This window comes from Coregonus lavaretus (assembly GCF_964263955.1).
Source record: "Coregonus lavaretus genome assembly, contig: HAP1_SCAFFOLD_3427, whole genome shotgun sequence".
Lineage (NCBI taxonomy): Eukaryota > Metazoa > Chordata > Actinopteri > Salmoniformes > Salmonidae > Coregonus > Coregonus lavaretus.
In genome coordinates this window covers 16,949-42,500 of record NW_028166517.1, presented here as the reverse complement: position 1 = coordinate 42,500, position 25,552 = coordinate 16,949, and the positions used below count along the sequence as shown (strand labels likewise).

The 25,552-nt window shown below is 41.9% G+C and overlaps 1 protein-coding gene across 1 annotated transcript in view; it reads right to left on the bottom strand.

Moving 5' to 3' along the window:
- LOC311114612 (T-box transcription factor TBX18-like) overlaps positions 1 to 24,552 on the bottom strand; it is a gene marked incomplete at both ends in the record, with an annotated part of 24,798 nt that extends 246 nt beyond the window's left edge. The window contains 8 exon segments of the mRNA XM_084189850.1: positions 1 to 313; positions 7,869 to 7,960; positions 12,370 to 12,434; positions 18,866 to 19,033; positions 20,274 to 20,445; positions 21,030 to 21,131; positions 21,929 to 22,103; positions 24,312 to 24,552. The exon segment at positions 1 to 313 is cut by the window's left edge and continues 17 nt beyond it. Coding sequence (XP_084045976.1) covers positions 1 to 313; positions 7,869 to 7,960; positions 12,370 to 12,434; positions 18,866 to 19,033; positions 20,274 to 20,445; positions 21,030 to 21,131; positions 21,929 to 22,103; positions 24,312 to 24,552 — 1,328 coding nt within the window.
- Positions 24,553 to 25,552: the final 1,000 nt, after the last annotated feature.

Genomic DNA, 25,552 nt, shown 5'->3' with positions numbered 1-25,552 from the left:
AGACCGTATGGGGGGGAGTGGAGGCGGAGACTTCCGTAACCCTGGTGAGCGGGGTTTTGTAGATAACCAATCTGAGAGGGAGGGAGGGACATAGAGCAGAATCCTTCACTGTCATAGGCTGATGGTCCTCGCGACGTAGAATGGGGGAAGGGCTCGGGGAGGTTACCGTAGCGATGTAGGGGTGTGTGAGGGTGTGTCGGCCGACTGCAGGTGTAGTCTGGGGGAGAGAGAGGCCACACCTGGAAGGGGGAGGAGCAAGGAGAAGAGGAGAGCAGGTGAGACGATCCTACGCCTCCATGGGGCCCTGGAGCTCCTGCAGAGAGACAGACACAGTAATATCACTAAACAAAATGAATCAGATACATTAACCTTTTATTAATTTAGCAGACGCTCTGAGGAAGAACAACTTCCAGTCAATAAAGGTAGATACAAGGACAACAAATCACAGTCAGAGTCAATATAACTCAATACATCAGCAAAGTCAGTGGTAGTAAGAAAATACAATTACAACATAAAGACCAGTACAACAATGAGACCAGTACAACAATAAGACCAGTACAACAATAAGACCAGTACAAAAATAAGACCAGTACAACAGTAAGACCAGTACAACATAAAGACCAGTACAACAGTAAGACCAGAACAACAGTGAGACCAGTACAACAATAAGACCAGTACAACAATGAGACCAGTACAACAGTGAGACCAGTACAACAGTAAGACCAGTACAACAATAAGACCAGTACAAAAATAAGGCCAGTACAACAATAAGACCAGTACAACAGTGAGACCAGTACAACAATAAGACCAGTACAACAATGAGACCAGTACAACAGTGAGACCAGGACAACAGTAAGACCAGTACAACAGTAAGACCAGTACAACAATAAGACCAGTACAACATAAAGACCAGTACAACATTAAGACCAATACAATGTTAAGACCAGTACAACAATAACACCAGTACAACAATAAGACCAGTACAACAGTGAGACCAGTACAACAATAAGACCAGTACAACAGTGAGACCAGTACAACAGTGAGACCAGTACAACAATAAGACCAGTACAACAATAAGACCAGTACAACATAAAGACCAGTACAACATTAAGACCAATACAATGTTAAGACCAGTACAACAATAACACCAGTACAACAATAAGACCAGTACAACAGTGAGACCAGTACAACAATAAGACCAGTACAACAGTAAGACCAGTACAACAGTAAGACCAGTAAAACAATAAGACCAGTACAACATAAAGACCAGTACAACATTAAGACCAGTGCAACGTTAAGACCAGTTCAACATTAAGACCAGTACAACAATAAGACCAGTACAACAATAAGACCAGTACAACAGTGAGACCAGTACAACAATAAGACCAGTACAAAAATAAGACCAGTACAACAATGAGACCAGTACAACAGTAAGACCAGTACAACAATGAGACCAGTACAACATAAAGACCAGTACAACAGTGAGACCAGTACAACATAAAGACCAGTACAACAGTAAGACCAGTACAACAGTGAGACCAGTAAAACAGTATGACCAGTACAACAGTAACACCAGTACAGCAGTAAGACCAGTAAAACAGTAAGACCAGTACAACAGTAAGACCAGTACAACAGTAAGACCAGTACAACAGTAAGACCAGTAAAACAGTAGGACCAGTAAAACAATGAGACCAGTACAACAGTAAGACCAGTACAACTGTAAGACCAGTAAAACAGTAGGACCAGTACAACAATGAGACCAGTACAACAGTAAGACCAGTACAACAGTAAGACCAGTACAACATAAAGACCAGTACAACAGTAAGACCAGTACAACAGTGAGACCAGTACAACAGTAAGACATCATTAAGACATGTACAACAATAAGACCAGTACAACATAAAGACCAGTAAAACAGTATGACCATTACAACAATAAGACCAGTACAACAGTGAGACCAGTACAACAGTGAGAAAAGTACAACAGTAAGACCAGTACAACAATAAGACCAGTACAACATAAAGACCATAACAACAGTAAAACAAGTACGACATCAAGACCAGTACATCAGTAAGAGAACATTAAGACAAGTACAACAGTGAGACCAGTACAACAGTAAGACCAGTTCAACAAAAGACCAGTACAATAGTATGTCTAAAAAAAGACCATTACAACAGTGAGACCAGAAGAACAAGAAGACCAGTACAAAAGTTAGACCAGTACAACATGAAGACCAGTATAACAGTAAGACAACATTAAGACCAATACAACAATAAGACCAGTATAACAGTAAGACAACATTAAGACCAGTACAACAGTAAGACCAGTACAACAATAAGACCAGTACAACAGTAAGACCAGTACAACAGTGAGACCAGTACAACAATAAGACCAGTACAACAGTAAGACCAGTACAACATAAAGACCAGTACAACAGTAAGACCAGTACAACAGTGAGACCAGTACAACAATAAGACCAGTACAACAGTAAGACCAGTACAACAGTGAGACCAGTACAAGAGTAAGACCAGTACAACAATAAGACCAGTACAACAGTAAGACCAGTACAACAGTGAGACCAGTACAACAGTAAGACCAGTACAACAGTGAGACCAGTACAAGAGTAAGACGAGTACAACAATAAGACCAGTACAACAGTAAGACCAGTACAACGTTAAGACCAGTACAACAGTAAGACCAGTACAGTGGTAAATGAACATTAAGACCAGTACAACGATAGGATAACATTAAGATAAGTATATGAGCAAGACCTTACTGTTGTACAAAAGTAAGACCAGTACACAAATTAGACCAGTACAACATTAAGACCAGTACAACAATAAGACCAGTACAAAAGTAAGACCAGTACAACAGTAAAACCAGTACAACTGTGAAACCAGCGCAACAGTAAGACGAGTACAACAATAAGACCAGTACAACAGTAAAACCAGCACAACAGTACAACCAGTACAACTGTAAGACCAGTACAACAATAAGACCAGTACAACAGTAAGACCAGTACAACTGTAAGACGGTACAACAGTGAGACCAGTACAACAGTAAGACAACATTATGACCAGTACAACAGTGAGACCAGTACAACAGTAAGACAACATTATGACCATTACAACAATAAGACCAGTACAACAGTAAGACCAGCACAACTGTAAGACCAGTACAACGGTGAGACCAGTACAACAGTAAGACAACATTATGACCACTACAACAGTGAGACCAGTACAACAGTAAGACAACATTATGACCAGTACAACAGTGAGACCAGTATAACAATGAGACTAGTACAACAATAAGACCAGTACAACAGTAAGATCAGTACAAAAGTAAGATCAGTACAAAAGTGAGAGCAGTACAACACGAGTAAGACAACATTAAGACCATCACAACAGTAGGAGAACATTAAGACCAGTATAACAGTAAGACAACATTAAGACCAGTACAACAGTAAGACCAGTACAACAATAAGACCAGTACAACAGTATAACAACATTAAGACCAGTACAACAGTAAAACCAGTACAACAGTAAGACGAGTACAACAGTAAAACCAGTACAACAGTAAGACCAGTACAACAATAAGACCAGTACAACAGTAGGAGAACATTAAGACCAGTAGAACAGTAAGACCAGTACAACGTTAAGACCAGTACAACAGTAAGACCAGTACAACAGTAAGACCAGTACAAAAATAAGACCAGTACAACAGTAAAACCAGTACAACAATAAGACCAGTACAACAGTAGGAGAACATTAAGACCAGTAGAACAGTAAGACCAGTACAACGTTAAGACCAGTACAACAGTAAGACCAGTACAACAGTGAGACCAGTACAACAGTGAGACCAGTACAACAACAATACCGGTAAAACAGTGAGACCAGTACAACAACAATACCGGTAAAACAATAAGACCAGTACAACAACAATACCGGTAAAACAATAAGACCAGTACAACAACAATACCGGTAAAACAATAAGACCAGTACAACAACAATACCGGTAAAACAATAAGACCAGTACAACAACAATACCGGTAAAACAATAAGACCAGTACAACAGTGAGTCCAGTACAACAATGACACCAGTACAACAATGACACCAATACAACAGTGACACCAATACAACAATGAGACCAGTACAACAATAAGACCAGTACAACATTGAGTCCAGTACAACAATGACACCAGTACAACAGTAAGACCAATACAACATTGAGAGCAGTACAACAAGAGTAAGACTACATTAAGACCATCACAACAGTAGGAGAACATTAAGACCAGTACAGCAATGACACCAGTACAACAATAAGACCAGTACAACAGTAGGAGAACATTAAGACCAGTACAACAGTAAGACCAGTACAACGTTAAGACCAGTACAACAGTAAGACCAGTACAACCGTGAGTCCAGTACAACAATGACACCAGTACAACAGTGACACCAATACAACAATGAGACCAGTACAACAATAAGACCAGTACAACAGTGACACCAATACAACAATGAGACCAGTACAACAATAAGACCAGTACAACAATGAGACCAGTACAACAATAAGACCAGTACAACATTGAGTCCAGTAAAACAATGACACCAGTACAACAGTAAGACCAGTACAACATTGAGAGCAGTACAACAAGAGTAAGACAACATTAAGACCATCACAACAGTAGGAGAACATTAAGACCAGTACAGCATTGACACCAGTACAACAATAAGACCAGTACAACAGTAGGAGAACATTAAGACCAGTACAACAGTAAGACCAGTACAACGTTAAGACCAGTACAACAGTAAGACCAGTACAACAGTGAGTCCAGTACAACAATGACACCAGTACAACAGTGACACCAATACAACAATGAGACCAGTACAACAATAAGACCAGTACAACATTGAGTCCAGTACAACAATGACACCAGTACAACAGTGACACCAATACAACAATGAGACCAGTACAACAATAAGACCAGTACAACATTGAGTCCAGTACAACAATGACACCAGTACAACAGTAAGACCAATACAACATTGAGAGCAGTACAACAAGAGTAAGACTACATTAAGACCATCACAACAGTAGGAGAACATTAAGACCAGTACAGCAATGACACCAGTACAACAATAAGACCAGTACAACAGTAGGAGAACATTAAGACCAGTACAACAGTAAGACCAGTACAACGTTAAGACCAGTACAACAGTAAGACCAGTACAACCGTGAGTCCAGTACAACAATGACACCAGTACAACAGTGACACCAATACAACAATGAGACCAGTACAACAATAAGACCAGTACAACAGTGACACCAATACAACAATGAGACCAGTACAACAATAAGACCAGTACAACAATGAGACCAGTACAACAATAAGACCAGTACAACATTGAGTCCAGTAAAACAATGACACCAGTACAACAGTAAGACCAGTACAACATTGAGAGCAGTACAACAAGAGTAAGACAACATTAAGACCATCACAACAGTAGGAGAACATTAAGACCAGTACAGCATTGACACCAGTACAACAATAAGACCAGTACAACAGTAGGAGAACATTAAGACCAGTACAACAGTAAGACCAGTACAACGTTAAGACCAGTACAACAGTAAGACCAGTACAACAGTGAGTCCAGTACAACAATGACACCAGTACAACAGTGACACCAATACAACAATGAGACCAGTACAACAATAAGACCAGTACAACATTGAGTCCAGTACAACAATGACACCAGTACAACAGTGACACCAATACAACAATGAGACCAGTACAACAATAAGACCAGTACAACATTGAGTCCAGTACAACAATGACACCAGTAAAACAGTGACACCAATACAACAATGAGACCAGTACAACAGTAAGTCCAGTACAACAATAAGACCAGTACAACAATAAGACCAGTACAACAGTGAGACCAGTACAACAGTAAGACCAGTACAACATTGAGAGCAGTACAACAAGAGTAAGACAACATTAAGACCATCACAACAGTAGGAGAACATTAAGACCAGTACAGCAATGAGAAAAGTACAACAGTACGACCAGTACAACAATAAGACCAGTACAACAATAAGACCAGTACAACAGTAAGACCAGTACATTAAGACCAGTACAACAATAAGTCCGGTACAACAGTGAGACCAGTACAACAATAAGACCAGTACAACAATAAGATTAGTACAAAAATAAGACCAGTACTACAGTGAGACCAGTACAACAGTGAGACCAGTACAACAGTGAGACCAGTACAACAGTGATACCACTACAACATTAAGACCAGTACAACAGTGAGACCAGTACAACAGTGAGACCAGTACAACAGTGAGACCAGTACAACAGTGAGACCAGTACAACAGTGATACCAGTACAGCAGTGATACAAGTGCATCAATAAGACCAGTACAACAATAAGACCAGTACAACATTTAGACCATTACAACAGTAAGACAACATTATGACCAGTACAACAGTGAGACCAGAACAACAGTAAGACCAGTACTACAGTGAGACCAGTACAACGTTAAGACCAGTACAACAGTAAGACCAGTACAACAAAAAGACCAGTAAAACAGTAAGACCAGTACAACAGTAAGTCCAGTACAACAGTGAGAGCAGTACAACACGAGTAAGACAACATTAAGACCATCACAACAGTAGGAGAACATTAAGACCAGTACAGCAATGACACCAGTACAACAGTGACACCAGTACAACAATGAGACAAGTACAACAGTACGAACAGTACAACAATAAGACCAGTACAACAATAAGACCAGTACAACAGTAAGACAACTATAAGACCAGTACTACAGTGAGACCAGTACAACAGTGAGACCAGTACAACAGTGAGACCAGTACAACAGTGAGACCAGTACAACAGTGATACCAGTACAACAGTGATACCACTACAACATTAAGACCAGTACAACAGTGAGACCAGTACAACAGTGATACCACTACAACATTAAGACCAGTACAACAGTGAGACCAGTACAACAGTGATACCACTACAACATTAAGACCAGTACAACAGTGAGACCAGTACAACAGTGATACCAGTACAACAGTGAGACCAGTACAACAGTGATACCAGTACAACAGTGAGACCAGTACAACAGTGATACCACTACAACATTAAGACCAGTACAACAGTGAGACCAGTACAACAGTGATACCAGTACAACAGTGATACCAGTACAACAGTGAGACCAGTACAACAGTGATACCAGTACAACAGTGATACAAGTGCATCAATAAGACCAGTACAACAGTAAGACCAGTACAACAGTGAGACCAGTACAACAGTAAGACCAGTACAACAGTGAGACCAGTACAACAGTAAGACCAGTACAACAGTGATACCAGTACAACAGTGATACAAGTGCATCAATAAGACCAGTACAACAATAAGACCAGTACAACAATGAGACAACATTATGACCAGTACAACAGTGAGACAACATTATGACCAGTACAACAGTGAGACCAGTACAATAGTAAGACAACATTATGACCAGTACAACAGTGAGACCAGAACAACAGTGAGACCAGTACAACAGTGAGACAACAGTGAGACCAGTACAACAGTAAGACAACATTATGACCAGTACAACAGTAAGACAACATTATGACCAGTACAACAGTGAGACCAGAACAACAGTGAGACCAGTACAACAGTAAGACAACATTATGACCAGTACTACAGTGAGACCAGTACAACAGTATGACCAGTACAACAGTAAGACCAGCACAACAGTATGTTTTTAGTTGTTGTTTTTTAAGTTTGGGTTGAGGATTCTTGTTTGAAGAGAGATTTCATAAATTTGAAGAAACTCTGTCTCACCTTGCTTAATTCCAGAGATGTCTTCAAATGTCAGGGATCTGAGAGACGGACGCCAGAACGCATATGATTCTACTAGAGCCTCCAGACCCATCCTGGAACACACAGTTATACTGTATATTATACACACAGTTATATATTGTATATTATACACACAGTTATATACTGTATATTATACACACAGTTATATATTGTATATTATACACACAGTAAAATACTGTATATTATACACACACAGTTATATACTGTATATTATACACACAGTTATATATTGTATATTATACACACAGTAAAATACTGCATATTATACACACACAGTTATATACTGTATATTATACACACAGTTATATATTGTATATTATACACACAGTTATATATTGTATATTATACACACAGTAAAATACTGTATATTATACACACACAGTTATATATTGTATATTATACACACACCTGGTGGTGTGTTGGGTCATTGTCCTGTTGAAAAACAAATGATAGTCCAACTAAGCCCAAACCAGATGGGATGGCGTATCGCTGCAGAATACTGTGGTAGCCATGCTGGTTAAGTGTGCCTTGAATTCTAAATAAATCACAGACAGTGTCACCAGCAAAGCACCCCCACACCATAACACCTCCTCCTCCATGCTTTACGGTGGGAAATACACATGCAGAGATAATCTGTTCATCCACACTGCGTCTCAGAAAGACACAGCGGTTGGAACCAAAAATGTCAAATTTTTACTCATCAGCCCAAAGGACAGATTTCCACCGGTCTAATGTCCATTGCTCGTGTTTCTTGGCCCAAGCAGGTCTCTTCTTCTTATTGGTGTCCTTTAGTAGTGATTTCTTTGCAGAAATTCAGCCATGAAGGCCTGATTCACACAGTCTCCTCTGAACAGTTGATGTTGAGATGTGTCTGTGACATGAACTCTGTGAAGCATTTATTTGGGCTGCAATTTCTGAGGCTGGCAACTCTAATGAACGTATCCTCTGCAGCAGAGGTAACTCTGGGTCTTCCATTCCTGTGGCGGTCCTCATGAGAGCCAGTTTTATCATAGCGCTTGATGGTTTTTGCGAATGCACTTGAAGAAACTCTCAAAGTTCTTTCCATTTTCCGTATTGACTGACCTTCATGTCTTAAAGTAATGATGGACTGTCGTTTCGCTTTGCTTATTTGAGCTGTTCTTGCCATAATATGGACTTGGTCTTTTACCAAATAGGGCTATCTTCTGTATACCCCACCTACCTTGTCACAACACAACTGATTGGCTCAAACGCATTAAGATGAAAATAAATCCCACAAATTAACTTTTAAGAAGGCACACCTGTTAATTGAAATTCATTCCAGGTGACTACCTCATGAAGCTGGTTGAGAGAATGCCAAGAGTGTGCAAAGCTGTCATCAAGGCAAAGGGTGACTATTTGAAGAATGTGCTGAACACTTTTTTGGTTACTACATGATTCCATATGTGTTATTTCATAGTTTTGATGTCTTCACTATTATTCTACAATGTAGAAAATAGTACAAATAAAGAAAACCCCTGGAATGAGTAGGTGTGTCCCAACTTTTGACTGGTAGCGTATATATATACACACACACTTGTATGTTTATAATATACACTACATGACCAAAAGTATGTGGACATTATTGAAATTATCATTCTAAAATCATGGGCATTAATATGGAGTTGGTCCCCCCTTTGTTGCTATAACAGCCTCCACTGTTCTGGGAAGGCTTACCACTAGATGTTGGAACATTGCTGCGGGGACTTGCTTCCATTCAGCCACAAGAGCATTAATGAGGTTGGGCACTGATGTTGATTTGCAGTTGGTGTTCCAATTCATCCCAATGGTGTTCGATGGGATTGAGGTCAGGGCTCTGTGCAGGCAAGTAAAGTTCTTCCACACCGATCTCGACAAACCATTTCTGTATGGTTCTCGCTTTGTACATTGGGGCATTGCCATGCTGAAACAGGAAAGGGCCTTGCCCAAACTGTTACCACAAAGTTGGAAGCACACAATCATCTAGAATGTCATTGTATGCTGTAGCATTAAGATTTCCCTTCCCTGGAACTAAGGGGCCCGAACCATGAAAAACAGCCCCAGACCATTATTCTTCCTCCACCAAACTTCGGGCAGGTAGCGTTCTCCTGACAAATTTGACGAACTGACATTTAAGAAGGCACACCTGTTAATTGAAATGCATTCCAGGTGACTACCTCATGAAGCTAGTTGAGAGAATGCCGAGAGTGTGCAATGCTGTCATTTTTACATTTTAGTCATTTAGCAGACGCTCTTATCCAGAGCGACTTACAGGAGCAATTAGGGTTAAGTGCCTTGCTCAAGGGCACATCGACAGATTTTTCACCTAGTCGGCTCGGGGATTAGAAGCAGCAACCTTTCGGTTACTGGCACAACGCTCTTAACCACTAAGCTACCTGCCGCCTGGAAACAGGAAAGGGTGTCATCAAGGCAAAGGGTGGCTATTTGAAGAATCTCAAATATAAAATATATTTTGATTTGTTTAACACTTTTTTGGTTACTACATGATTCCATATGTGTTATTTCATAGTTTTGATGTCTTCACTATTATTACAAATTAAATAAATAGTTTAAAATAAATAAAAAACCTTGAAAGAGTAGGTATTGTGAAACTTTTTACCGGTAGTGTAATTGAAAAAAAAAAAAAAAAGAAATATATATATATATATATATATATATATATATATATACAGTGGGGAGAACAAGTATTTGATACACTGCCGATTTTGCAGGTTTTCCTACTTACAAAGCATGTAGAGGTCTGTAATTTGTATCATAGGTACACTTCAACTGTGAGAGACATAATCTAAAACAAAAATCCAGAAAATCACATTGTATGATTTTTAAGTAATTCATTTGCATTTTATTGCATGACATAAGTATTTGATCACCTACCAACCAGTAAGAATTCCGGCTCTCACAGACCTGTTAGTTTTTCTTTAAGAAGCCCTCCTGTTCTCCACTCATTACCTGTATTAACTTCACCTGTTTGAACTCGTTACCTGTATTAAAGACATCTGTCCACACACTCAATCAAACAGACTCCAACCTCTCCACAATGGCCAAGACCAGCGAGCTGTGTAAGGACATCAGGAATAAAATTGTAGACCTGCACAAGGCTGGGATGGGCTACAGGACAATAGGCAAGCAGCTTGGTGAGAAGGCAACAACTGTTGGCGCAATTATTAGAAAATGGAAGAAGTTCAAGATGACGGTCAATCACCCTCGGTCTGGGGCTCCATGCAAGATCTCACCTCGTGGGGCATCAATGATCATGAGGAAGGTGAGGGATCAGCCCAGAACTACACGGCAGGACCTGGTAAATGACCTGAAGAGAGCTGGGACCACAGTCTCAAAGAAAACCATTAGTAACACACTACGCCGTCATGGATTAAAATCCTGCAGGGCACGCAAGGTCTCCCTGCTCAAGCCAGCACATGTCCAGGCCCGTCTGAAGTTTGCCAATGACCATCTGGATGAGCCAGAGGAGGAATGGGAGAAGGTAATGTGGTCTGATGAGACAAAAATAGAGCTTTTTGGTCTAAACTCCACTCGCCGTGTTTGGAGGAAGAAGAAGGATGAGTACAACCCCAAGAACACTATCCCAACCGTGAAGCATGGAGGTGGAAACATCATTCTTTGGGGATGCTTTTCTGCAAAGGGGACAGGACGACTGCACCGTATTGAGGGGAGGATGGATGGGGCCATGTATCGCGAGATCTTGGCCAACAACCTCCTTCCCTCAGTAAGAGCATTGAAGATGGGTCGTGGCTGGGTCTTCCAGCATGACAACGACCCGAAACACACAGCCGGGGCAACTAAGGAGTGGCTCCGTAAGAAGCATCTCAAGGTCCTGGAGTGGCCTAGCCAGTCTCCAGACCTGAACCCAATAGAAAGTATTTGGAGGGAGCTGAAAGTCCGTATTGCCCAGCGACAGCCCCGAAACCAGAAGGATCTGGAGAAGGTCTGTATAGAGGAGTGGGCCAAAATCCCTGCTGCAGTGTGTGCACACCTGGTCAAGACCTACAGGAAACGTATGATCTCTGTAATTGCAAACAAAGGTTTCTGTACCAAACATTAAGTTCTGCTTTTCTGATGTATCAAATACTTATGTCATGCAATAAAATGCAAATTAATTACTTAAAAATCATACAATGTGATTTTCTGGATTTTAGATTTTCTGGATTCCGTCTCTCACAGTTGAAATGTACCTATGATAAAAATGACAGACCTCTACATGCTTTGTAAGTAGGAAAACCTGCAAAATCGGCTGTGTATCAAATACTTGTTCTCCCCACTGTATATATACAGTATATATATAAATATATATAATATAGTATTTGTGGTATTTATTTTAGACACTTATTTTGCTCATCTTCATCAATAATTGTCCATAATATATAATATATATAATATATATACATCCCAGGCTCTGTACTACCCAGTAATATGTAGAGGAACTCACCGGTTTCTGCCTGAGTCTCTGAAGCCTTTAGCAAATGGGTTCCTGTCGATCTTCAGCCTGGTGATCTGAACACAACAACAACAACAACAACAACAACAACAACAACATCAGACCATCAACACCCATGTTAGCATAATGTCATAATTACCATACAAGCAACACAACCTATTAGCATAATGTCATAATTACCATACAAGCAACACAACCATATTAGCATAATGTCGTAATTACCATACAAGCAACACAACCATATTAGCATAATGTCGTAATTACCATACAAGCAACACAACCATATTAGCATAATGTCGTAATTACCATACAAGCAACACAACCATATTAGCATAATGCCGTAATTACCATACAAGCAACACAACCATATTAGCATAATGCCGTAATTACCATACAAGCAACACAACCATATTAGCATAATGTCGTAATTACCATACAAGCAACACAACCATGTTAGCATAATTTCGTAATTACCATACAAGCAACACAACCATATTAGCATAATGTCGTAATTACCATACAAGCAACACAACCATATTAGCATAATGCCGTAATTACCATACAAGCAACACAACCATATTAGCATAATGTCAGATTTATTATGCTAATAGGGGGGGCTGAATGAGCCAATTGGAAGCTGGGGCTGATTAAGTGGCCATGATGGTATGAGGGCCAGATTGGGAATTTAGCCAGGACACCGGGGTTAACACCCCCTACTCTTACAATAAGTGCCATGGGATTTTTAGTGACCACAGAGAGTATGTGTGTGGTCAGTAAGTAGTTAGTGCGCCATAAGACTACAGTACGGGGTGAGAAAGAATTGCCCAGGATTGCATATTGTCTGCCTTTTGGTATCTATTGTGTGTCACACTGCCATTGTCCAGGATATATGGAAATAAGCTTCAGAGCTTTGTTGTTTTAGCTTTGATGATATTATTAAATTGTATGTGGAGGCTTTTTGGTCTTAATTTAAGGTAAGGATTAGGCATTAGATTTAGCAGGTTAGGGTTAAGGTTAGGGTTGGGTTTAAAATCTGATTTTATGACTTTGTGGTTATGGCAGCTAGTACCCACTTTGCAGAGCTGACTCCAGAACAAAATTCATGGCAAAATGTGGAGACCAGTAGAGACCAGTAGAGACCAGAAGAGACCAGTACAGATCAGTAGAGACCAGTAGAGACCAGAAGAGACCAGTACAGATCAGTAGAGACCAGTAGAGACCAGAATAGTCCAGTAGAGACCAGTAGATCCAGTAGAGACCGAAATAGACCAGTAGAGACCACAATACACCACAAGAAACCAGAAGAGACCAGTAGAGACCACAATACACCACAAGAAACCAGAAGAGACCAGTAGAGACCACAATACACCACAAGAAACCAGTATAGACCAGTAGAGACCTGTAGAGACCGGTAAAGACCATTAGAGAACAGTAGAGACCAGAAGAGACCAGAAGAGACCAGAATAGTCCAGTAGAGACCACAATACACCACAAGAAACCAGAAGAGACCAGTAGAGACCACAATACACCACAAGAAACCAGTAGAGACCAGTAGAGACCTGTAGAGACCGGTAAAGACCATTAGAGAACAGTAGAGACCAGAAGAGACCAGAAGAGACCAGAATAGTCCAGTAGAGACCATTAGATACCAGTAGATCCAGTAGAGACCAAATGAGACCAGTAGAGACCAATAGAGACCAATAGAGACCATAAGATACCATAAGAGACCAGTAGAGACCATTAGAGACCTGTAGAGACCGGTAAATACCATTAGACACCAGTAGAGACCAGTAGAGTCCAGAAGAGACCAGTAGAGACCAGTAGAGACCAGAATATATAAGTAGAGACCAGTAGAGTCCAGAAGAGTCCAGAAGAGACCATTAGAGACCATTGTAGACCAGTAGAGACCAGTAGAGACATTAGAGACATTAGACACCATTATAGACCGGTAGATACCAGTAGAGACCAGTAGAGACCAGTAGAGACCATTATAGACCAGTAGAGACCAGTAGAGACCAGAAGAGACCAGAAGAGACCATTATAGAACATTATAGACCAGTAGAGACCAGTAGAGACCAGTAGAGGCCAGTAGAGACAGAAGAGACCATTATAGACCAGTAGAGACAAGTAGAGACCAGTAGAGACCAGTAGAGACCAGTAGAGTCCAGAAGAGACCAGTAGAGACCAGTAGAGACCAGAATATATAAGTAGAGACCAGTAGAGTCCAGAAGAGTCCAGAAGAGACCATTAGAGACCATTGTAGACCAGTAGAGACCAGTAGAGACATTAGAGACATTAGACACCATTATAGACCGGTAGATACCAGTAGAGACCAGTAGAGACCAGTAGAGACCATTATAGACCAGTAGAGACCAGTAGAGACCAGAAGAGACCAGAAGAGACCATTATAGAACATTATAGACCAGTAGAGACCAGTAGAGACCAGTAGAGGCCAGTAGAGACAGAAGAGACCATTATAGACCAGTAGAGACAAGTAGAGACAAGTAGAGACCAGTAGAGACCAGTAGAGACCAGTAGAGACCAGAATAGATAAGTAGAGACCAGTAGAGACCAGTAGAGACCAGTAGAGACCAGAATAGATAAGTAGAGACCAGAAGAGACCAGTAGAGACCAGAAGAGACCAGTAGAGACCAGACGAGACCAGTAGAGACCAGTAGAGACCAGACGAGACCAGTAGAGACAATTAGAGACCAGTAGAGACCATTATAGACCAGAATAGATAAGTAGAGACCAGAAGAGACCAGTAAAGACCAGTAGAGACCAGAAGAGACCATTAGAGACCGGAAGAGACCAGTAGAGACCAGTAGAGACCATTAGAGACCGGTTGAGACCAGTAGAGACCAGTAGAGACCATTAGAGACCGATAGAGACCAGTAGAGACCAGTAGATACAGGTAGAGACCAGAAGAGACAATTAGAGACCAGTAGAGACCATTATAGACCAGAATAGATAAGTAGAGACCAGAAGAGACCAGTAAAGACCAGTAGAGACCAGAAGAGACCATTAGAGACCGGAAGAGACCAGTAGAGACCATTAGAGACCGGTTGAGACCAGTAGAGACCAGTAGAGACCATTAGAGACCGATAGAGACCAGTAGAGACCAGTAGAGACCAGTAGATACAGGTAGAGACCAGAAGAGACCAGTAGAGACCGGTAGAGACCGGTAGAGACCAGTTGAGACCAGTAGAGACCAGTAGAGACCAGTAGAGTCCAGTAGAGACCAGTAGAGACCAGTAGAGACCAGTAGAGACTAGTAGAGAGTAGAGACCAGTAGAGACCAGTAGAGACCGGTAGAGACCAGTAGATACAGGTAGAGACCAGAAGAGACCAGTAGAGACCGGTAGAGACCGGTAGAGACCAGTTGAGACCAGTAGAGACCAGTAGAGACCAGTAGAGTCCAGTAGAGACCAGTAGAGACCAGTAGTGACCAGCAGAGACCAGTAGAGACCAGTAGAGACCAGTAGAGACCGGTAGAGACCGGTAGAGACCATTAGAGACCAGTATAGACCAGTAGAGACCAGTAGAGACCGGTAGAGACCAGTAGAGACCGGTAGAGACCAGTAGAGACTAGTAGAGAGTAGAGACCATTAGAGACCAGTATAAACCAGTAGAGACCAGTAGAGACTGGTAGAGACCAGTAGAGACCGATAGAGACCAGTAGAGACCAGTAGAGACCAGAGTCTTTCTCAATTATCCTCTCTTCAACTTCTTCATCTCACTGATCTGAAAGACTGCTGCTCAACTGTTTGGCTAGAATCCAATGCTGTGATTGGTCAGAATGCGGTGGTGGTTTAGTTCTGGTCAGGTTGACTTCCTGGTCCAGCATCTGGTGGACAAAATGTCCACTGTGTTTTCTCCATCAGCCTTGTTCCACACTGCCCCTTAGAACCTTACAACTCTCTCTTCCCTTCTCTCTCTCTCTCTCTCTCTCTCTCTCTCTCTCTCTCTTCCCTTCTCTCTCTCTCTCTCTCTCTCTCTCTCTCTCTCTCTCTCTCTCTCTCTCTTCCCTTTTCTCTCTCTCTCTCTCTCTCTCTCTCTCTCTCTCTCTTCCCTTCTCTCTCTCTCTCTCTCTCTCTCTCTCTCTCTCTCTCTCTGTCTCGCTCTCTCGCTGTCTCTCTCTCTCTGTCTCGCTCTCTCGCTGTCTCTCTAACTGTCTCTGTCTCTCTCTCTCTGTCTCTCTCTCTCTCTCTCTCCCTTTCTCTCTTTCTCTCTCTCTCGCTGTCTCTCTCTCTCTCTCACCACCAAGGGGGATTTTTAACAGTATGTTTCTCTAATACTCTCTACAGTCAAAGCCTGATCCCCTGCCACTCCCTTTGCTGTGTTTTCTGAGCTGTATGATGACCGAAGGTTAGGTTATGGTTGTTTGTTTGTTCGTTCTAGTATGGTTGTCTGAATGTTGTGTGAATGTTGTGTGAATGTCAGTGTATGGTTGTCTTAAAGTCCCAGTGCAGTCAAAAACATGATGTTGCCCAATGCAACATGATGTTCACTGAACAAAAGGAGAAACGAAACATGCAACAATTTCTACGATTTTACTGAGTTACTGTTCATATGAGGAAATCAGTCAATTGAAATTAATTAATTAGGCCCTAATCTATGGATTTCACATTACTGGGAATACAGATATGCATCTGTTGGTCACAGATACCTTCTTTTTTTTTAAGTAGGGGCATGGATCTGAAAACCAGTCCGTATCTGGTGTGACCACTATTTGCCAAATGCAGCGTGATGCATCTCATTCGCAGAGTTGATCAGGCTGTTGATGGTGGCTTGTGGAATGTTGTCCCACTCCTCTTCAATGGCTGTGCGAAGTTGCTGGATATTTGCGGGAACTGGAACACGCTGTCGATCCAGAGCATCCCAAACATGCTCAGCGGGTGACATGTCTGGTGAGTATGCAGGCCATGGAAGAACTGGGACATTTTCAGCTTCCAGGAATTGTGTACAGATTCTTGCGACATGGGGCAGTGCATTATCATGCATTATCATGCTGAAACATGATAATGCATGATCTTGTCACGGTATCTCTGTGCATTCAAATTGCCATAGATAAAATGAAATTGTGTTTCCTGTCCGTAGCTTATGCCTGCCCATACCATAACCCCACTGACATCAGCAAACCGCTCACCCACACGACACCATACACGCGGTCTGCCATCTGCCCGGTAGAGTTGAAACCCGGGTTTCATCCGTGAAGGGCACTCTTCTCCAGCGTGCCAGCGGCCATCGAAGGTGAGCATTTGCCCACTGAAGTCGGTTACAACACAGAATTGCAGTCAGGTCAAGACCCGGTTGAGGATGACGAGCACGCAGATGAGCTTCCCTGAGACGGTTTCTGACAGTTTGTGCAGAAATTCTTCGGTTGTGCAAACCCACAGTTTCATCAGCTGTCCGGGTGGTTGGTCTCAGGTGAAGAAGTCGGATGTGGAGGTCCTGGGTTGGCCTGGTTACACATGGTCTGTGGTTGTGAGGCCGGTTGGACGTACTGCCAAATTCTCTAAAACAATGTTGGGTGCGGCTTATGGTAGAGAAATGAACATTCTATTCTCTGGCAACAGCTCTGGTGGACATTCCTGCAGTCAACATGCCAATTGCAAACTCCTTCAAATCTTGAGACATCTGTGGCATTGTGTTGTGTTACAAAACTGCACATTTTAGAGTGGCCTTTTGTTGTCCCCAGCACAAGGTGCACCTGTGTAATGATCATGCTGTTTAATCAGCTTCTTGATATGCCACACCTGTCAGGTGAATGGATTATCTTGGCAAAGGAGAAATGCTCATTAACAGGGATGTAACATTTGTGCACAAAATTTGCGAGAAATAAGCTTTTTGTGCGCATGGAGCATTTCTGGGATGTTTTTTTCAGCTCATGAAACATAGGACCAACACTTTAAATGTTGAGTTCATATTTTTGTTCTGTATATATATTTTCACACTATGAGGTTGGATTAATACTGTGAAATTGTGAAAATGATGATAATTCCCTTTTAGTGTAATAGCTGTTTGAAAAGGCTACCTGAGATATCAGCCTGTTTTGGTAGGAGTGAGTTTTGGCCTGCCATGGTGACATCACCATGCAGTAAATTAGTTAATAGACCAATAAGAAAGAGAGTTCCAAACCTCTCTGCCAATAACAGCTAATGTTCTGTTTGCCCCTCCCCACTCAGACCACTCCCAGACAGTCCTAGCTAAATTCATGCTTGAGAAATTGCTCTTTGCTAAGTCACTATTTATTCATTTTTTTGACAATTTTAATTGAAAACAATCACAGTATGATATTGAGATAAAAATGGCTGACTTTTACCTTTAAGGTTCTGGTATGGTTGTTTAGACTTTAGAGGTTGTGTGAATGTTGTGTAAAGGTTACCTATTGGTTCTGGTTTGGCTGTGTAAATGTTTTGTAAAGGTTACGTTTTATTTCTGGTATGGTTGTGTGAATGTTATCTGAATTTTGACTGAACGTTACCTGTTGGTTCTGGTATGCGGTGACAGTGGTGAAGGTGGTCTCTGGGAAGCTGAGTGTTCTGGTTCCGTCTCCCTGGGGAACGGGTCTAACAGGAGACAGCTCCTCGCCACGCTCCTTATGGATCACATGCACACGGGGCTGGTACTTATGCATGGAGTGGAGGATGATCTGAACACACACACACACACAGCACACACACACAGCACACACACACACACACACACACACACACACACACACACACACACACACACACACACACACAGCACACACACACACACACACACACACACCCACACACACACACACACACCCACACACACACAGCACATACACACACACACAGCACACACACACACACACAGCACACACACACAGCACACAGCACACACACACACACACACAGCACACACACACATACAACACGGTTAGGGCATTATTATACAGCAGAAGAACTACACAATTACACATCAATGGAATTACCTGCTCTTCTCTCACATCATAAAACATAGACAAATACTTGCACACACACACACTCACATAGGCACGCATGTACACACACAGAAACACACACACACACAGAAACACACACACACACAGAAACACACACACACACAGAAACACACACACACAGAAACACACACACACACAGAAACACACACACACACAGAAACACACACACACACAGAAACACACACACACACAGAAACACACACACACACAGAAACACACACACACACAGAAACACACACACACACAGAAACACACACACACACAGAAACACACACACACACAGAAACACACACACACACAGAAACACACACACACACAGAAACACACACACACACAGAAACACACACACACACAGAAACACACACACAGTTCCTCTTGAACGGCCAAACCGTTTTGTCTAGCCTAAGGGTTTCAGTCTGCTTACAGCTCACTGTTGACAATGATTTTTTAAATACTCCAATTAACTTAACTAAACTTCTGGGGAAAATGTGATCTATTTCCTTCCTCTGAAAACAACCCACGTATGACCTCAATAAACAGAATCCTTTCATTCAGAATATTTACAATATCTGTCCTTTTATCAACCACAACATCTACTGTATATCAAAAAGTGAACATTTGATAAAACATTATATTTCAAGCACAATTTCATATTTATTCTTTTGAAATCCCCTCCCTCAAGTTTTTCCAGTTTAAAGTCACTTCATACAAATAGCATTCTGATCAAGATTTTCCAGCTCATAAATCAATCAATCAGTCAATCAATATATCTACCCATCCATCCATCCATCAAATTAAGTAGATTTAGGCCAAGTAATAATGCAGTCATTATAATGTTTAGTGTTGTATACATAAAAATCTATAATAAATAGGTAGTGTTGTCTAGGTAACCTACATGTCCCTGGTCATCCAGCTCGTTATTGGTCAGTTTGAGTTTGTCGAAGCTGATCACCTGACGCATCCACGTTTCACCGGAAGCTGGCGAGTCCGGGTGGATGTACACACGCGGCGGCACCGGGGAGTCCGCGTTTCCCGCAACCATCCACTTGGAGCTGTGGTACACGTACCTGCACACACACACACACACACACACACACACACACACACACACAGACAGACACACACACACACACACACACACACACACACACACACACACACACACACACACACACAGACAGACAGACAGACAAAGAGAGAAAATAACATCAAAGGTGTGTTTTGTGTTCCTGTTATTGCAACATTTGTTATTTGACCGTCAGTGCTGGAGGTTAGCTGTCCAAAAGGCGTTTCTTCCCAAACGGAACAAGGACACAACCATCGCTGACTGACAGACAGACGGTTCCCAACCGCCATTTGTGCCGCTTTGTTCCAGTTCACCGACACAAACGATTACAACTTTAAACCTCTCGAGGTTTTTATGCTATAATATCAAAGAAACCAAGACGCCTGCCTAGCCTAGCTCCGTTAATCTATATGTAAACGTTTACAGAAATGCCTGCAATAGTATAGGCTATAAGAAAGTGATTTTGCATAGGCTAATTCCTGACCTGCAGCAGCTTATCATTTGTTGTCTACGGGGTTGTTTGGACTATATCAGTTGTATAGTTTAGGCCTATATAATAGTTATTTTTAGTGTTATATTCCTAACCTGTATCGTTTGTTGTCCACGGGGATGATGTCCATGGTGATGTAGTACTGCTGGTGGGGGTCCAGTCCCGAGATCTTCACGCGCATAGCGGGGAACATCCGCCTGCACCGGGAGGAGAGAGACATTCAAGTCAGACATCAAATAGTGTCACATTAATACATCAAATATGTAGCCCACTAAATATTTCGATTATCTTCGACTGGCTGTGTAAAGAGTCGCAACATAGTCAGTTGGTCGTTTTTACAATTGTTCAGATTCTTTTTTCTCGTGCCATGAAATATACATTTCTCACACATTTATATAAATATCAGCGCTTTAGCCTAATATATGATTATGCTTGGCCTAAGCCTATAAGAAAATACAAATTATGCATGACAGGTAGACCTATAGGCTACGACAGAATTAGCTAAATTATCCTTTAAACAACATTGCAATAGTAGCTTATAACATTCTTATAAAACATTCTTATTGTTGTTGTTATTATTATTATTATATTTAGTCAAAGGTGGTTTTGTGTAATTTAGTTTTATTTAAAAACGTTTTATTAAAATGATGTTCACAGTATTTCCCTTTTCATTAAACTTTTTTGTTTTTGTTTCTGATCAATCCGGTTAAATCAAACAAATTGTGATTAGACGGTAAATCTGCTTTTAGTTTCTGTTAAGACACTTAATAATCCTTGTGTCATAACTGCGACATTGAAGGACCGGTTAATTTAACACATTTTTAAATTAAAATAATAACCCTTTTCCGTCACAGCAGAAAGATCTTCTAAAATATCTGCACAATCTTTAAACTTCAAGACAAAAGGCGAGTTATTCTTTCCCCTTCTTTGTCCTCTCTTCTTCATTTAGTGTTTCTTTAGCCTGTGATGTGTGTTAAAGTGTTGTTTCCCTCACCTGCCGGCCTTCGTGATTATCATCTCTGTACCGATCTCGTGAAACCGTTTCCACAGGTCGGAGCCCTGCAAGTCCACGCGCATCTCCTCTCCGGGAACCGTTACCGTTACCGGTGGCGCGCGCTGGGCCTGGGCCTCTGGGTGGGGGCTTTCCAACAGCACGTCACAGCTCTCCACTACCGAAAGACAGTCCGGGTCAGTCACGAGCAAGACAATCTTGTTTTAATGTAGTAGTAAATTGGTATAGGCTCGTATCATAGTAGAGACTGCCATCACCAACACATTAGAGGCTGCTGACTATAGACAGACTAGAAATCACTGGCCACTTTAAGAAATGGAACACTAGCCACTTTAATAATGTTTACATATCTTGCACTATTCATCTCATGTGTATATACTCTATTCTGTACTATTCTACTGTATCTTAGTCCATGCCGCTCTGACATCGCTCGTCCATATATGTATTCTTAATTCATACCTTACCTAGATTTGTGTGTATTGGGTATATGTTGTGAAATTGTTAGATATTACTTGTTAGATATTACTGCACTGTCGGAGCTAGAAGCACAAGCATTTCGCTACACCCGCTATAACATCTGCTAAACACGTGTATGTGACCAATAAAATGTGATTTGATTTGAGGCCTAAAGTATAGGTGTGTGTGTGTGTGTGTGTTATTGACCCATCAGTTATAATAATCATGGATCTTTAAGTATTTCGTCGCCAAACGGGCCGTGTCTGTTCCTGTCTGATCCTGTCTGTTCCGCTCCTCTAGAGACACAAGGCCTGACCAGATTAGACTGGACCAGACCAGACTAGACCAGACTAGACTGGACCAGACCTGACCAGACTAGACTGGACCAGACCAGACTAGACCAGAATAGACTGGACCAGACCTGACCAGACTAGACCAGACCAGACCAGACTAGACTGGACCAGACCTGACCAGACCTGACCAGACTAGACCAGACTAGACCAGACTAGACTGGACCATTTGTGTTGCTGTCAAAATGGGTGTTCAGGCCGCAGACAATATAACAATATATGTTCTATATTGGTCAGCCCACAACCAGACAGGCTTAAATGTAATAAACTATAGCGCTACGGTCATAAATTATATTAGGACCATATTATCTCTCCTGTTATGCTATCATCTATCATCCTTGGATTGACAATTAAGTTATATTCTATTCTATTTTATTCTAGTAAATTCTATGAATAGGCATATTAAAACGTTAGTGTCATCGACAGGTCTCCCCGCCTGTTAAAAGAGGTCTGACAATGGGACTCCCTGGATAAATAAAGGTTAAATATAAATGAATAATATATGAATGTAGAATACAGTAATATATAAAGACCATAGAGTCACAGTCAGCCCAGTGCAACACCCAGGCCTAGCCATCCATGAGGAGAACACCCATGGAAATGGCCCAAATGATCACCCATAAACCACTCTCGATTCGATACTGAAGCAAAAACACTATTTTCTGACAGATACAGCTAGGCTGATATGGAATAGTTTTACTAATATTTTGTATTATTTTACAATATAACAGTTTGTTGTGTTTCTGTGTTTTTAACGCGCGTCTAAACCCGTTCATATAACGTCTCTCTTCGGAGGCCTTCTTCCTGCTGGTAATAGCTAATTGGGGTGTTTATAATTCTAACAAGACTCATAAAGCGGCTGATTAAGTCACGCGCACAGCGGTTCTATTTACTCGACCAATAACCGGATATTATATAATATCTCTACAATAGAGCGGCAAACATATCAGCCCCTCATTAATGTTTAAATCAGATGCATTTTAATAAATGTTTCAAATGCTCTGTGCTTCTGAACCCAGATAAATATGTTTAAATCAGATGCATTTTAATAAATGTTTCAAATGCTCTGTGCTTCTGAACCCAGATAAATATATTAGGCCCAAACTCTGTGCAGATGTTTTGGCTTCTGTAAATAGTTTAGACTAAATGTATAACAGAATTATTATTTACTGTTGTTATTAATAGGATATTTTATAGCCTACTTGGTTGTTGCAGGTAATCGATTTCATTTTATTTCACTCTAGTGGTAATTTAGTTAATGTCAATCATTCGGTTCATAAAATCATTGTCTTGTTGTAATAAAACAACCAACAACAACAACAACGAGCAATAAAAACAGGTCAACAAGAAAATATAGATTAGATGATGTTTATCGGGCCAGTTATAGGATAGGCCTTCATCAGTTTCGCCTGAGAATGAGTCGCTGTTAGAATAGTTGTAGCCTCATAATATGTAATTACGCAGTGTTCAGTTTAGTGTGAGTTTTTCTCGGGAGTGGTGGTGAGTGTATTTTAAGTCGTCTTCGGTGTCACCAGTTCACGGTAACAGTCTTTACTTACGCGAGCCGTCACTAGCGCACTCTATCTCGCTTCCCCGGTAGCTTGCGTGGTTGCACGCCCTCTCCTTACTCTCCCCTCCGTTACTGGGCAGCTCCAACACCTCGGTGACCTCCTCGAGAAAGCACACCCCAGTGTCGTCCTCCCCGAGCTTCCGTCTCTTCTCCGAGCCGATCAGAGCTTCCACCGAGAACGCGTGCGCCTTGACGCTCAGAGTGCACGGGGAGCGTCGCTTCTCTGCCATTCCACCAACCGTCCGACCGACCAGACGCAGGAGAGGAAAGAAGGACAAATTCGCTCTAAACAGAAGTGAAGTGAAATGTTCACCCCAAGGGCCTCCACGGTAATAGCCTCGTCCCGGGGCTGCTGTTCGATTCTATGTGTCTTTAGGACGCTTCTCTCTCCGTTAGCTACGGCCCCGTTCAGGACTGTCGCACATTCCGTCCTAGTGGCCCAATACACACTCTCTCACTCTTCCTCTCGCTCTCTCTCCCTCTCTCTCTCACTCTCCCTCTCTCTCTCTTTCACTCTCCCCCTCTCCTCTCTCTCTCTCTCTCTCCTCTCTCTCTCTCTCTCTCTCTCTCCTCTCTCTCTCTCTCTCTCTCTCTCTCTCCTCTCTCTCTCTCTCTCTCTCTCTCTCTCTCTCTCTCTCTCCAACTGGACGCAGCTATGAGACGTTAGCTGCAAGTGAAATAGACCTTCCGATGTGTGTGAGCTGAGCGCATGCGGACCGCTGTGGCCCCGGTTTAGAAGTGTAAATAATCTGAGGGGTGCTGGAGGGCTGGGCAGTCAGCTGTCAATCACTCTGCTCCAGGCCAATTGAGCCGTGATCTCACCGAAGTCCCACCTCCTCGAGCTGTCCGGTACCACTTTATGTGGTAAATGGTGAAGGGGGCTCGTGAATGAATCATGGCCCCCAGTGCAAAGCGCGTATTCTCAAACCACCGCCCAAAATGCTCTCCATGTTTGTCCGTTACAACCCCTCTCCCCGCACGGGAGCCCCCCCTGGGGCAGACAGACACAATGACCACCGGACAGTATTATAACAACTTAATATCCCTCTTCTAGAGAGAAACCAAATCAAATTAAATATAAACGTATTTGTCACATGTACTTAATACAACAGGTGTAGACTTTACCATGACATTCTTACTTATGAGCCCTTTCCCAACACTGCAGAGTTAAAGTAGACTCAGCAGAAATTACGTTGCTTTTAGCAGCACGCATGTGCACAGGGTGGCGTC